This window comes from Capricornis sumatraensis, chromosome 7 (genome assembly GCF_032405125.1).
Source record: "Capricornis sumatraensis isolate serow.1 chromosome 7, serow.2, whole genome shotgun sequence".
Lineage (NCBI taxonomy): Eukaryota > Metazoa > Chordata > Mammalia > Artiodactyla > Bovidae > Capricornis > Capricornis sumatraensis.
Window position 1 is genome coordinate 22,641,339 of NC_091075.1, and position 14,094 is coordinate 22,655,432.

Consider the following 14,094-nt stretch of genomic DNA (forward strand, 5'->3'; position numbering starts at 1 on the left):
TGGCATCAGCCTCTGCCTGGCCAGTGAGATCAGGAAGGCCCCTGGCAGGAAAAGCTTTTGCACTCACAGAATCTTAAATTCCCCTTGCCTGGAACAGTGCATACTAACAAACCTGAAGAGCTAGAAGTTCCCAAGGTTAAGCCAGAGGATGGATTGTGAAATGAGAACTGACAACATCTCCAGAGGGTTGAAATTAAAAACAAAAACAAAACCCACATTACTGCTTTTTAACGGTGACATTGCTTCTTCCCACCCTGGCTTTGAGTAGAATGCTAGAGGAATCACCCAGGCAAATGAGTTCAAAGGTTATTAAAAGGCAGTCATTTTCTGGGTTCAAGAATGACTATTTGACAGAGAGAAAAATATGAGAAAGAATTCCCTTACTTCATGCATGATGTAAATGATTTCTCTACCAGTTTCAGAAGGGGTAGGGACGGTAGTTGGAAGACTCAAGGTAATTAGAACGTGTAACTCTGTTTTCTATCTTGCATTTCTATAAAGTGTTCAGCAGGAGTGCACAGGGGCTGTGTGAGGAGTGGTTTACATGACAGGGAAGGGATCGAGAGGAGGGCAACCTAGCTTCCAGCTTCCTGGAGCCACGTGGGGTGGATGTAGATATGCGTTTGTCTGGTGCTTCTCAGACCACCTCTTCCCACTCCCCTTCCTAACACTGCCTGCCTTTCTCATAGGCAGGGAGAGGAATTTTCCATTAAGAGTGGACAGGAAGAGGAAAATGAGAATCTGAGAAAAGGGCTGGCCTTAGACTTAAGCAATGTGAACTCAACTCTGGGGTCCCTGCTGTCACTAATGGTGCTGAGACTGTACACAAAGAGGGATGGTCAGCTGAGGTCCTCAGAAGAGCTGTCACTCCATCCTGACACTGGCTACATGTGAAAAGTGAGTAGGTTAAAAAGTAAGCTTGAAAAAAAAGTCAGCTGAATAGCTATTCAATCAGAGAAATATTTTGGCCTTAATTATTTGGATGCTACCTTAGATATAGTTTACAATTAAGAATAACCATCTAAAAAGTATCTTTAAAAAGCAACTGTTTTCCAGCCCCACTGAGGTGGCAGTAATTCAGGAAGTGAACAGAAACTTCAACAACAAGACAATACTTAGAGTGCATTAAATAAATATAAATTTTATTAAAAACACTCACATAGCGTTATCAGGAATGATATAATAATAAACGCTTTCAAATAACCTGCATTCATAACATTACAATACTTACAGTATTTATAACCATCCTCAGATTTTTATAGACAAACCAAACATCTCATGAAAATAAGTTTTTAAAAAAAGCGTAGAAAAATGCACACAGAACTCATTATCTTAGTGTCAGACTGCAGAAGTTTCCTACACAAGTTAACCACTAGCTTTAGAAGTGAACTGTACACCACTGTGCGTCAATCAGGATGAAAAATTCATTCAAGTAAAGTTGACACCACTCAGAAGCATTTTCAAGTATGGCTATATAGTCAACCTGATATTCCTATATAAGCAAATTGGAGATCTGCTTTCCATTCATTCTGAGGCAGGTTTGATATTTACAATTATAGATCTGATATTTACAATATGCCACTTAATTTCTTCTCCTTCCTACCTAGCCTCTCCTCAACCCCCCAAACTAGACTTCCTGCTGTTGGCCAGCAGTTTGACAAATGGCGGTGGATTGGAAAAGAAACCAAATCATCACTCATCTAGGGATGGTTGACTCAAAACCAACAAATGTGCATGTAGTAACCAAATGTTTGGGGTTAGATACCTGGCATATGCAAAACATTCAAATCATGCAGTTTGACATATATAAAGCAAATGTTCTTGAAATGCTTGTAAACTGGTCACAGCCAAAAACTAGAGGAAAAAAAATTTTTTTTAAGACAAAAGCCATGTTTTGACCCCCTCCAAAAAAAAGTCCATTAAGATTTGACCAATAAAACTCAAAGGCCTCCAATGATTAAGAGTTTATTTGAAATGTTAGTAAGCAAAAATGTACGCAGACTAAGACATAATTGTACAGTTGATTGCACACCATCCCCCTAAGTGTTTGCTTGTGTAGAAAAGTCCTGTGGGTCTGTACCTGTATTGACTATAGGGTCAAAACATCTTTTATTTAGAGAGTTAGAGACTCTAGCCAACAGCCACTTGCCAAACTCCTGACTTAACAATTTTCCCTTTATCAACTCAGTGCATTCTATTTTCATGTAATTTTTTTCTGCTTGAAACAGTCAACAGATTTTCCAAACTCTTAAAATGCTTTTCTTTACAATAAAAACAGCCAACAGATTTACAAGATTAGTTTTAGTTACATCAGGACATAGACAAGTAAAATAGGAGGGATTCAAAATAAAAGGGTTAAATCCCTGAAAAAGAATATATTTATTAACCTACAACAATTTTACATGAACACAGGTGACGTGTTGGCATAAGGAGAACATGAGCTGAAATATCCCTGAATTTTTAGAACAAAAAGGTTGAAGTTCAAGTTATACTTGCTAAGAAATCAAGTATTGGAAAAAGGTATGTTTTTTTTTAACTAAAAAAAAAAAAAGCCTTGGAAAAACAATGATGGTACACAATGCTATAAGCTTTCACTCTCAGTTCAATATCCTATTGCCAAACTAGTGTTGAGGTATATGACAAGTAGGAACATCACTCAAACCTTTAATGAATTCTTAGCTCACATTATGATATATTTGTAGCAGGTTGAGTAGCACCATCATGATGTGAATTCTGTTTCAAATCTATATATATATATATTTATATATATATGTATATATTTTAATTTCTTTTTACAGTACTAAAATACTAAAGCATTGCGTTAAAAAAGTTTGTTTACAATTTAATTTACTTACTATACATCTCTTTCATTTCTTTATACAAATTAATGATTTAAAACCACCACAGCAAACCAGCTGCCTGTTTTTAAATTTTTTTTTAATTAATAGATTCACATGGAACTAACCCTGTTTATTCATCTTACGCAGTCATCAGTCTGCTCAATCTTTCTGGTAAAGAGGACACTTAAGCTAAGAAATGACAACATTAAAATGTACAATTATCAACACAAAGGCAGACTGCCATTTGGTTCGCCAAAGGGAACCATACCGATCCATAAAATAGCATTGGCTTAAGTGAACTAGCTTTGTTGAGTCTGTAGCATGCTTTTATTTATTACCTGCAGTTAATAGAAAATTCTTAAAACTCTACATATTTGAGCAATGAACTTGTCATACAATTTTGTATAAAACTGTTTTACAGTATAGCATGTAAGATGAGCACCAGAAAACATGTGTTTTGTAGACTAATGTATTCCCTTGAATCCAGTGAGCCCCGTTTTGGATGTAACTGGCTGTAATAAAAATGGATACATTGCTCATCAGCAGATGCATGGCTAAAAGCAAAAATATTTTAAAAGCTTTCCTTAAAAAAATCAACTTTTCATTTTAAAATGAAAGTAAACGTTTTTTTCTTTTTTTTTAAAAACATCTCAGTACCTTAGCATTGTTCAAGTTGTCAAAGCTTAGGTAGACAAAGTGCTTCTAAAACACCATTTAAAATATTTATAGATATACATGTTTGTACACATATACATATGTGTATATATATATGTACATATATATGTTTATTGTCCTACAAGGACTTCAATGGATGAGCAAAATCCAGAGGCCTTTAAAATGTCCACATTTTAAAAACTAAGCTTGTGTAAGAATAGGTAATTATGATTAAAAACTTGAATGAAAAGGTACCCCCATTATTCAAGGGCATTGGAGTACACTGATAGCATCTTGACGATATAAAGGCATTAAATTTTCAACTGTTAAAGACACCATTTTCTTAGCACCATTTCTTAGAACATCCAAACTAATTCAGTGTTTTGCTGTCTATTCATGCTTCCTGTAGCTATTTCGATAAATAAAAGTTAATATTAAGATTACAGTAAAAACTGCATGTTTAAAAGCCATAATTCCAGTATTTCAGTACATTGTATATTCAGCACCAGATGGTATTTTAAGATTCCTGCCCCTGTAATACTACAGTACTTGATTTGTGTTCCATGACTATGCAAACTTGGTATTATTAAAAGTGGTCACAGATGTGTAGAGTTGTAAGGGGTAGGGAATCACATTTACATATCGTCTCGTCCAGTAATAGAACCAGTGTTTAAAAATGTAAATCGTGGAACACTTCCTTCTCCATCTTCTTTTTGCATAGAATGCTTTGGTCTTTTGCCTAGATTCCATCTGTGACCACTCAGGAGTCAGTGGAAATTAAGTGCTTATGGTAAGATGACCTCTTGTTTTGCTGGTGAGCCGAGGTTCCTCCCACCACATTTGTCAGGATTACTGTGTCCTTTCACCACTGCCCACGTCATGAGAACTACACTAACGGACAAGTTGGTTGTGGTCTTTTCAAATGAGGTAACCAACTCAAGGGGCGCCGTCACATGTATCTGTTGTAAGGCCCCGTGACCCTAGTGAAGGCATATGGGGATGTAGTTACTGGGGAGTCTGTGGTCACGGTCATGGTCCTTTCAGCAAGGGACTTGATGAAGCGCAGGTAAGTGGGTTCGGAAGGTTCATGCGGCTCAGTGGGCTCCCGTTTCACCTTTTTGCCGTGGGTTTTCTGAGGCACATAGTCCGGGCCATGCTTTTCACCTTCTTCCTCTTTCTCACGGGCTTTCTCGGCCATTTTGGCTTCCCAGAGCGCCAAGCCGTGTTTTGGCTCATTCATGCTCTTGTGCTGGTAAAAGACAAGCGAGATCCTGGTGGGGTGATTCCTGTTGGGATTCTTTAAAGGGGTTGTGGCGTGCAGCTCGCGCTTTGCACACTCGATGAGAATTGACCCATGAGTTGGAGCCACAGCCACTCCTCCGATGTCAGGATCCAGGAAGCTCTGCTCGCTGTCAGACCAGACCTCATCATTGTCCTCGGCGGCCGAAGGCTGCTTTTCCTGACTGCCAGCCTCGTGTACTTTGTGCAAGCCTTCCTGCACAGAAGTAGTTCTCTCAGGGTTAAGACCCGGAAGCACCTTAGATAAGCCATTCGCTGTGTGGGAGAGCATGTCGTTCTCCTTGTTTTGGAGATGCAGAGCATGAAGGGAACTGTTGAACATGCTCGGAGCTGCACTGTAGTTATGGATTAAATGAGAAGCTGGGTGATGCTCACTGTTTTTATAGTCTATGTTTGAACTGCTCAAATTGGGTGGTAATCTAGAGGTGGCTCCCATGAAGTGGCCATCCATCTCATGCGTGGAATAAGGAGGGAATGTCCCTACATGGTGTACGTTTGGTCTGATAGTACAACTGCTGAAGGCATCTCCTTGCATATTTTGGTTTCCGTAACCTAAGTATTTAGAAGTAAAACTCTGGCTGTTTCCGAACCTTGGCTGGTAAAGTGTGTGGATGGGTGGCAGATTTAGCTTAGACAGAGGGTCTTGGTTTGGATACCTATAGAGATCCATTGGCTGAGGCTGGGGAGAATAGGAGCCCAGATATTGGGAGCAGTTGTCCATTGATATGTTTCCATTGCATTGATATGATGGATACTGGTTACTCTGATTCAAAAGCCCAGGGTAGGGGCTCATGGGATTAGAAGAATTCAAATAGGAACCTGCAGCTTGGGATGAGGTGGAATAGAGGTTCACAGGGTTGGCACCTCCATAAATATCTGAAGTGTGCGAAGAGCCTGGATAAGGGCTCATTGCATTGGGCCGTCTCATGTACAGATTGGTGGATCCAGATGAAGAGTAAGAGCTGACCGACTCAGACTGAGAGTTATTAGTTAAGGGGTGATGTGGCTGCTGTTGCAGGGGCTGCTGCTGAGGTTGCTGCAGCTGTGGTGGCTGCTTCTGTGGCTGTGGAAGTTGTTTCTGCAGTTGGGGTTGGGACTGGGGCTGCTGGGACGGCTGCATGACTGGTCCTGAAAGTCGTAGAAGTTCTGTGGACAGGATAAGAGAGAGCAGGGACAAATATGCTCGATTATCATTTTATGAAGGCCAGTGAGGATGTTTACATGCAAGTGAGAACCAGGACTAGAATTATGCAAGACCCGTCAAACAAGGACGAGAGTAATGTCAGAGCTCTCTAATCACTGTCTCGCATAGTTTTCTGTGTCTAAAGCGTTAGAAATAAAATGGCAGAATCCATAACAGTACAACTGGGTGAATGGTGGGAAATGTAATTAAACATCCAAAAGCCATTCCACTGAGGGCACCACGTGCTCTGGAGCTTCCATGCTTTTGATCACGCCACACTGTCTACTGAAGTACCCTGTCCGTCCTCCCCATCTCCCTGGCCTTCTTGACACAGTCATCCCTTCCTCAAGGAAGCCTTCTCTAAAGCCAGCTTCTAGTGCTTTTGTAGTTCTTGGTCAGAGTCACTGCAAACATAAGTCAGATAAAGCAACAGTCATAATATACTGGATACTGGAATTATATATAATGGATACTGGAATTATCCATTTTTAGTTCTTTCTTCACCTCACTGTAAAGCAGTTCCTTGAGGGAAAGGATCCTGTCTCATTTCACTTTATTTCTCCATTGCCTGGCAAACAATGTTAAATGGGTAAAGGAGCAAGAAAATTTGTTATGGAAGATTTAGCAATGCTATGAGGAAAAAAAAAAAAAGCATTTATTTAAATATCCAAAACACTTTATACCATTGGCAAACTCTATTTCATTAGCATGCTTTCCAGGAAGGAAATTCACAGTTATAGATAGAACTTTAGAGAAACTTTTAGCTTTGTATGTGAAACTGGTAAAAGTCACACTTCTGTTTCATGACTTCACTTAAGCAAAAAAAAAAAAAAGTAATATGAGATCAGAACAGATAAATGGAGCTGCAATGGCAGTTCTGAAAACTGAAATGACTACTGCAGAGGCCAGTTAGAAGGAACTAGATGCGAAGTTCTTACCGATTACACTATACGGCTAACTTAAAGGAGCTATCAGGGAGTGGACAGGATTTACTTAGTGCAAATCAACGTATCAACAAATATTTACTAAACATCTTTGACATGTGATTCTAAATTACTTAGTTTTATCTCTGAGATTCAGAGACAAATCAATCAGTAGGGAGATTTGACTTAGTGCAGCAGAGATGGGTGGTTCCAAGCAAAGCAGGATACTAACGCAAAAGATATACATTTTTCTTTTGTTTATGGCTAGGTCAATACCATCTCTTAAATTTGGATATGGACAACATGTTGTATGATTTTATTTTTTAGAGTATTAACTATAGTCATAAAACGAGAAGCTTTAGAAAGAACATTCACTTAGTATTGATAAATAATGCTCTATTGCTATAACTATAGATGTGATCTATTTTGATGGATAAAAGTTTTATAAGAACTATATGTGGAGCCCCCTTGCATACCTCAGACTCAACCTGGCTAGGGAAAAGTATCTTATTCTCCTGCCCTTCCCCTTCCATATCTCAATAAATAGTACTATTATCTGGGCTTACAACTTTAGAGTCATCCTTAACTATTTTTTCTCCTTCATTCTAATGGTTTGTCACTTATGTATTGATAATCATTTTGGAAGAATTTGCTTCTATCATCTTCACTACACCAAAGTTCAAGCTCTTATTATCTCCCTCTCAGTTGACTGCATCCGTCTCCAAACTATTAGTTGCTCCACCTCCAGTTTGGCTTGCCAGTCATTGCTAATAACTCTAATTTCAACACGTCACTTACCATAAAACTCTGCCATTTATTAGAAAATAAAATCCAAACTTCTTCCTCAAACCGGGGCTAATGGTGCAACATCTCATTACAGCTCCAAAAACAAAGCCTGGGCCTTGCTACCTTAGAGAAAATTCTGGTACAGAATGAAGACCATGGCTGAACTTAATCTTCCAAAATCAACAATGTTCACTTTTAAAATGTGTCATCTAACACATGAATCTACGGTGCTTCACATTAGATTTACCTGGCAGCTGTTTAGCCTGGCTTGCATTTTCAGTCTGTTTCGGACGAGATGAGGCTGACTTTTCTTTTTCACTCTTATTTGTGCTGTTCTCCAAAGAGGAAAGCTTTTCAGCTGCAGCTTTCTTGGCTTCTAGTTTCCTCTGTCGGCCCGTCTTGACTGGCTCTGCTAACATCCTGACCTTCCGCCGAAAAGAACTCAGTACCTGAATGGCGCCATTTCGTTTTTTCTCCTCCTGAGCTTCTACACTGCCAAATTCATCAACATCAGAGACTTTGTAGAGAGGCAGAACGTGGAGCTGCTCATCCTCAGGTTTTCCTCCAATTTCTCGATTGTCTTCTCTAGTGAGGGTGCATACCTGGCAGGGAAGTAAGAGAGCACAGCTTCAGTTTCAGTCCAAATGAAAGCTGATGTGTGTGAGTTTCTCCTCAGTATTTAGATTCATGGCGCTGGCCTACTGGACCAGATTGGTTTGTTACCATAAAACCATGTTTGTCTGTTATTAATGAAGACTGCATCAAAATGGTACATCAAGATAAATAAGTTCATGGGTTTTTTAAAAAAATCTATCAGGAATTGTTACCTGTAGAGACCCTGTTCCTCACAGACATTTCTAAGGGAAGAAACTGTACCATACCCAAAGTGTAGCAATCTTCCACTTTTCACACTTACAAAATAGATGTGCTAGAGGTGAAGCCTCTTCAAAAAAGAAACTACAAGTTTCCTCCACCAAAACGACTTCCTCTGTTTTTGGTAATATCACATTCGCCTCATTTCATACTTTTGTGCACAAAGAAATTTCACATCTTTCTTCACACCTAACTCTCCTTAACTGTGTTTAGGAAATTTGCACCAGATGCCAAGGTGAAATCTCAATAATGTAGACCTGAAGATTTGATTCATATGTAACTTAATGCTGTTTCCACCTTTCTTTTCTCTCCTCTATACTCTGTGAAATCTAACTTATTGTTTCTCTTCTTTCTCATTTCTTTTCTAAAAAGGAAAAAAGCTACTTCTGCTGCTCTGATAACTTGATGGTACTTTTTTTTTTCTTTGGTTGGCCACAATCACAGTGGCTTTGAAAGACTGTTTGTTGGTTTTGAAATACTAGCTTTGAGTATTGAGTGCTTTTAATTAACAGAGAAAATGTGACCACAGTTATTTAAAATCCAAGGTAACATAAAAATCATTGAGAGATATGCTTGAAAGGAATGTGATGGTTAGATTTACGTTTGTAAATAAGTTTAATGTGTGATGGTATTAAAATGGTACACAGAAGTCATCCCAAATCCTTGTCTCTGAGCATCTGTCACCTTTTCCCACAATTTATTCCTACTCACTTCTACTTGTCTTGTGCAGCTTTCCATCTAACTGCATAGAAATTGCAGTCTATCAGAGGTAAATTCCTCTCCACTTGAAAACTTTTTCTTCCTCTGCCTGCTTTCCATCTCCTTGCTGAAGAGGAATCTCATTATCTTCAGGACCAACTATAGCTCCATCTATCATTTATTTCCCCTAATCCCCAGAATCTAGCAGAGCCTCCAAATGAGCAGATGTTCAATACCTGATTAGCGATGATATAAGATATTGTAGATGATAAGCCTCATGTTTGTTCTCCTTGATCAGAAGTTAGCAAACTTGGGTTGCCTCGCAGCCTGTTTTTTGTATGGTCAGTGAATTAAGATTTTTTTTTTTCATTTTTAAAGAACTTTTTATTGGGAGGGACCCAAAGAACATTACAGAGATCCTATGTGGCCTGCAAAGCTTTTTAACAGAAAAAGTGTCCAACCCCTGCTCTAAATTATAGGTATTAATCAATATCTTCTCTGCTTTTCAACAAAAATTTCACACCAGCTTCCTCAAATTACTTCTACTGCCTACTACCTCTATGAATTTTTTTCTCCTCTGTAATAGAACTATAGTGCCTGGCTTATTATTTTCCACGTTAGGTCTCATCTTCCTCAGTTAACACTTATATCTGTGTTGATGACTCATTGTTGTTCAGTTGCTCAGTCATGTCTGATTCTTTGTGACCCCGTGGACTGCAGCAGACCACGTGTCCCTGCCCCTCCCTCACCATCTCCCGAAGTTTGCCCAAGTTCATATCCATCGCACTGGTGATGCCACCCAGCCATCTCATCCTCTGATGCCTGCTTCTCCTGCCCTCAATCTTTCTCAGCATCAGGGACTTTTCCAATGAGTCGGCTGTTCGCATCAGATGACCAAAATACTGGAGCTTCAGCTTCAGCATCAGTCCTGCCAACGAGTATTCAGTGTTGATTTAAGACTGCCTGGTTTGCTCTCCTTGCTGTCCAGTGGACTTTCAGGAGTCTTCTCCAGCACCACAGTTTGAAGGCATCAATTCTTTGGCATTCTGGAGGAGGGAGTGGCAAACCACTCCAGTATACTTGCCATCAGAACCTCACGAACTGATGATTCATTAGGTTGATTAATTTATAGTTTCTGTACTTGAGCTTTTTCATTCTTTATCTCCATCCTGGGTCATCATCCCTCTAGGTGCAAGGGCACACCCTGAGTTTTATTGGTATAGAATACACTGCTCCATCCTAAGATGGATCCATTTTTCTCCCCTTAGCAAAGTTTCCAGTTGAGGGCAATTCATTTCACTGACTGTAATATGTAGCTACAATAGGTGGTTTTGGACTTTGAACCTTTTATAGTAGTTACTGTGACAATGGCGACACATTTTTCATACATCTTCTCTATGTAAGTTAGACTGGTATCTTGGCTTGTGTATGACTTTTTGCTGAACTGATTGTAACTTACCAGATATTTGATACTAAATTCTGAAAGCTATCCAATTATAGCTAGCAATGTTTAGTCACCAGTTTAGATTAGCACCAAGAATTTTCATGATTTTTACATACTTCTCAACAGTTTCCCACTGATATGCCAACCTGTTATACGAGTACTAGTTATGCCAAATAAGGTCACTTGCAACAGCAATCATTCATGAAGACACTGGTCGCTACAATGACATCTCATTAGATGCTGCTAGCCTCCGCCCTCTCCTCTTCAGTGGCACATGCCGCTAGCCTGGCCTCAGCTCCACCTACCAGCGTGCTGCCGTTCTGCATGTTCTGCAAGTCTCTGTGGGCGTGAGCACAGAAGTCCAAACACGCGGTGACCCCTGAGAATGGGCGGCCTTCCTTCAGACCCAGACGGCACTCGGGTGCTCTGTGTTCATATTCAATCTGAAAAATAGAAGTGTGTCTATGAGTGGGAAGGACTTAGGCATCTGAAATTCTTAGGCACACATCTGACGAAAAAGTTTAAGACGGGTATAGTGAGCAGGTCAAAAAATTCCTTAGTATTATATTTTATATCCCAAAACACAATGGAATGAGGCGAAATGGGGCAAATGCTTTGACATAGTAAAGTTTTTATTTTACAGTGTTGAGATATGATTGACTTATACTTTAAATATACGCTGTTTAGTGTACTGTTTGAGATATATATATATATATATGTGAAACCATTGCCACAAACAAAATAATGTGCATATCCATCATTCCCCAAAGCTTCCTCATGCCTCTTTACTTTCACGCCTCCTACTTTGGTCTCCAGTAAGTAAGTAAGTGAAAGTTGCTCAGTCATGTCTGACTCTTTGCGACCCCATGGAGTATACATACAGTCCATGGAATTCTCCAGGCCAAAATGCTGGAGTGGGTAGCCTTTCCCTTCTCCAGGGGATCTTCCCAATCCAGGGGTTGAACTGGGGTCTCCCACATTGCAGGCGGATTCTTTACCAGCTGAGCCACATGACTTTCTTCTCAAGCACAAACTACTGATCGGCTTTGTCACTAGAGATTAGTTTGCATTTTCTGGAATTTTATACAAATGGATCCATTTTGAGTTAATTTCTATATAGGATGTGAGAATAAGAGTCAAAGAATTTTTTTTCCATATGGATATTCAACTGTTCAAACACCAGTGGGTAAAAAAAGTTTATATAGTTATCCCACTGAATTGTCTTTATCGAAAATCACTTGACCATACATGTTGAATCTATTTCCAGACTATCTGTTCTGATCTTTTGTTATGTAATAGTGTACTGGTGTGTGTGTAGGCCAATAACTAACTGTCTTGATTACTAGTACATGTAGATTTGTAGTAAATCTTAAAATCCTGGAGTAAAATATTCAAATTTTGGTCTTTAAAAAACTGTTTGACTACTATGGATTCTTTATACTTCTCTCTATATATTTTAGAGTCACCTTGTCAATTCCTTCAGAACACCTGGTAAGATATTGGTAGGTCATGTACTGAATCCATTGATTAATTTGGGGAAAACTGACAAATAATATTTAGTCTTATGATCCATGAACACTGCATATCTTACCAGTTATTTAGGTCTTCTATAATTTCTCTCCACAATGTTTTGTAGTTTTCAGTGCATAGGTCTTATACAGTTCTGTCAAATATGTATCTATGGATTTCATTTTTGATGCTACTGGTTTTCATTTCAATTTTTAATTGTTTATTGCTAGTATATAGAAAATATAATTGATTTTTATATTTTGCAACTGTTGTAAACCATTTATTAGTTCTAGGAGGTTTTTTGGTAGATTCTTTGGAATTTTCCATGTAGATACACATGTTGTCTGGAAATAAGGACAATTTTATTTCTTCATATTCAATCTGTATCCTTGCCTTCTGCACTGTCTAAAATTTCCAGTTAGATGTTAAATAGAATAAGCTATAAGGATATTTATACAGCACAAGGAACATAGCTGAAAATTTACAATAATTATAAATGAAGTATAATCTTTAATAGTTGTGAATATCTGTGTTTTACATGTGAAACTCCTGTGGTAAATCAACTATACCTCAATTTAAAAAATTAGGATGCCACAAAAAGCTTGCTGCCAAGATGAAAATTGAAAACCTGTCTTGAATTTTATTACGCAAACATCCATTTGATAAAGAATTATGTATTTATTTTTATTACTGTATAACTGTATATTAAACTCATGTTTATAAATGTGGCACAGAGAACACTGTCAACAAACAGTAAAACCTAGTTGAGAAGTTAAAAGAAAGATGTTAACTAGAAGTGGTAAGAATGGCCATCCTTTTCTTATTCTGAGTAATTTTTTTGTTTATTTTTTTTAATTTTAGCTTTCCATTTATTGATTTTTCACAGATGTCAAAGATCTACCTTAGATAACAGGCATGATCCCAATACAAAATGGATGGGTGGCTCAGATGGTAAAGAATCTGCCTCCAACGCAGATTCGATCAATGCAGATCAACCCAGGTTCAATCTCTGGGTCAGGAAGATGCCCTGGAGTAGGAAATGGCAACCCACTCCAGCATTCTTACCTGGAGAATTCCATAGATAGAGGAACCTGGTGGGCTATAGTCCATGGGGTCGCAAAGAGTCAGACAGAACTGAGCAAACACTCACTTTTTATCACCAAATAACATTAAGAAGTTTCATGTCACAAAATAGAGTAAAGCAAATTACAGTTCCACCTTGAACAAGTCAAGGAGTGAAATACTTCTTTAACTTGCTGCCATGCCATAAAAACACTAAGCACTTTAGTTGTTGTTAGGGGAAAGCTTTCAGTCTTTCACCATTACTCATGTTAGCTTTAGGTTTTTCATCTATGCCCTTTATTAGGCTGAGAAATTTTCCTTCTATGGATGTTAAATCTTGTCAAATGCCTTTTCTCTGTTGAGATATTGTTTCCCCCAATATGTTGGTTAATACAGAGAATCACATTGATTGATCTTTGTTAAATGAACGTTTGTTCCTGAAATAAACTCCATTTGATCATGATGTATTATTCCTTTTACACTAGTATTGGATGTATTTGCATGAAATTTTGTTAAGAACTTTCATATTAATATTCATGAAGATCATTGGATTTTATTTTTTCTTTAATGTCCTTGTCTGATTTTAGTATCAGGATATTTCCAGTCTCATAGAAGGAATTGGGAAGTATTTACTTCTTGGCTATTTTCTAGAAGAATTTCCATGATTATCTCTTTCTTAAATAATGGGTGAAATTTGTAAGGGAAATCATTTGGGTTTGGAGTTTTCTTTTTGAGAAAGTTTTCACTTATAATTTCTTTAATAGACACAGAAGTATTTGTGGTATTTATTTTCTTTCTTAAAATTTATTTTTAATTGGAGGA

General features: G+C 38.3%; 1 protein-coding gene across 1 annotated transcript in view; it reads right to left on the minus strand.

The window, feature by feature from the left end:
• Positions 1-4,277: 4,277 nt before the first annotated feature.
• The window catches only part of TET2 (tet methylcytosine dioxygenase 2), a 40,028-nt gene continuing 30,211 nt past the window's right edge, over positions 4,278-14,094 (minus strand). Inside the window, exons 7-9 of the mRNA XM_068975564.1 lie at positions 11,007-11,144; positions 7,933-8,287; positions 4,278-5,939 (exon numbers count right to left, since the gene is read on the minus strand). Coding sequence (XP_068831665.1) covers positions 4,444-5,939; positions 7,933-8,287; positions 11,007-11,144 — 1,989 coding nt within the window. The 3' untranslated portion in view covers positions 4,278-4,443. The remainder of the gene's footprint in view (positions 5,940-7,932; positions 8,288-11,006; positions 11,145-14,094) is intronic.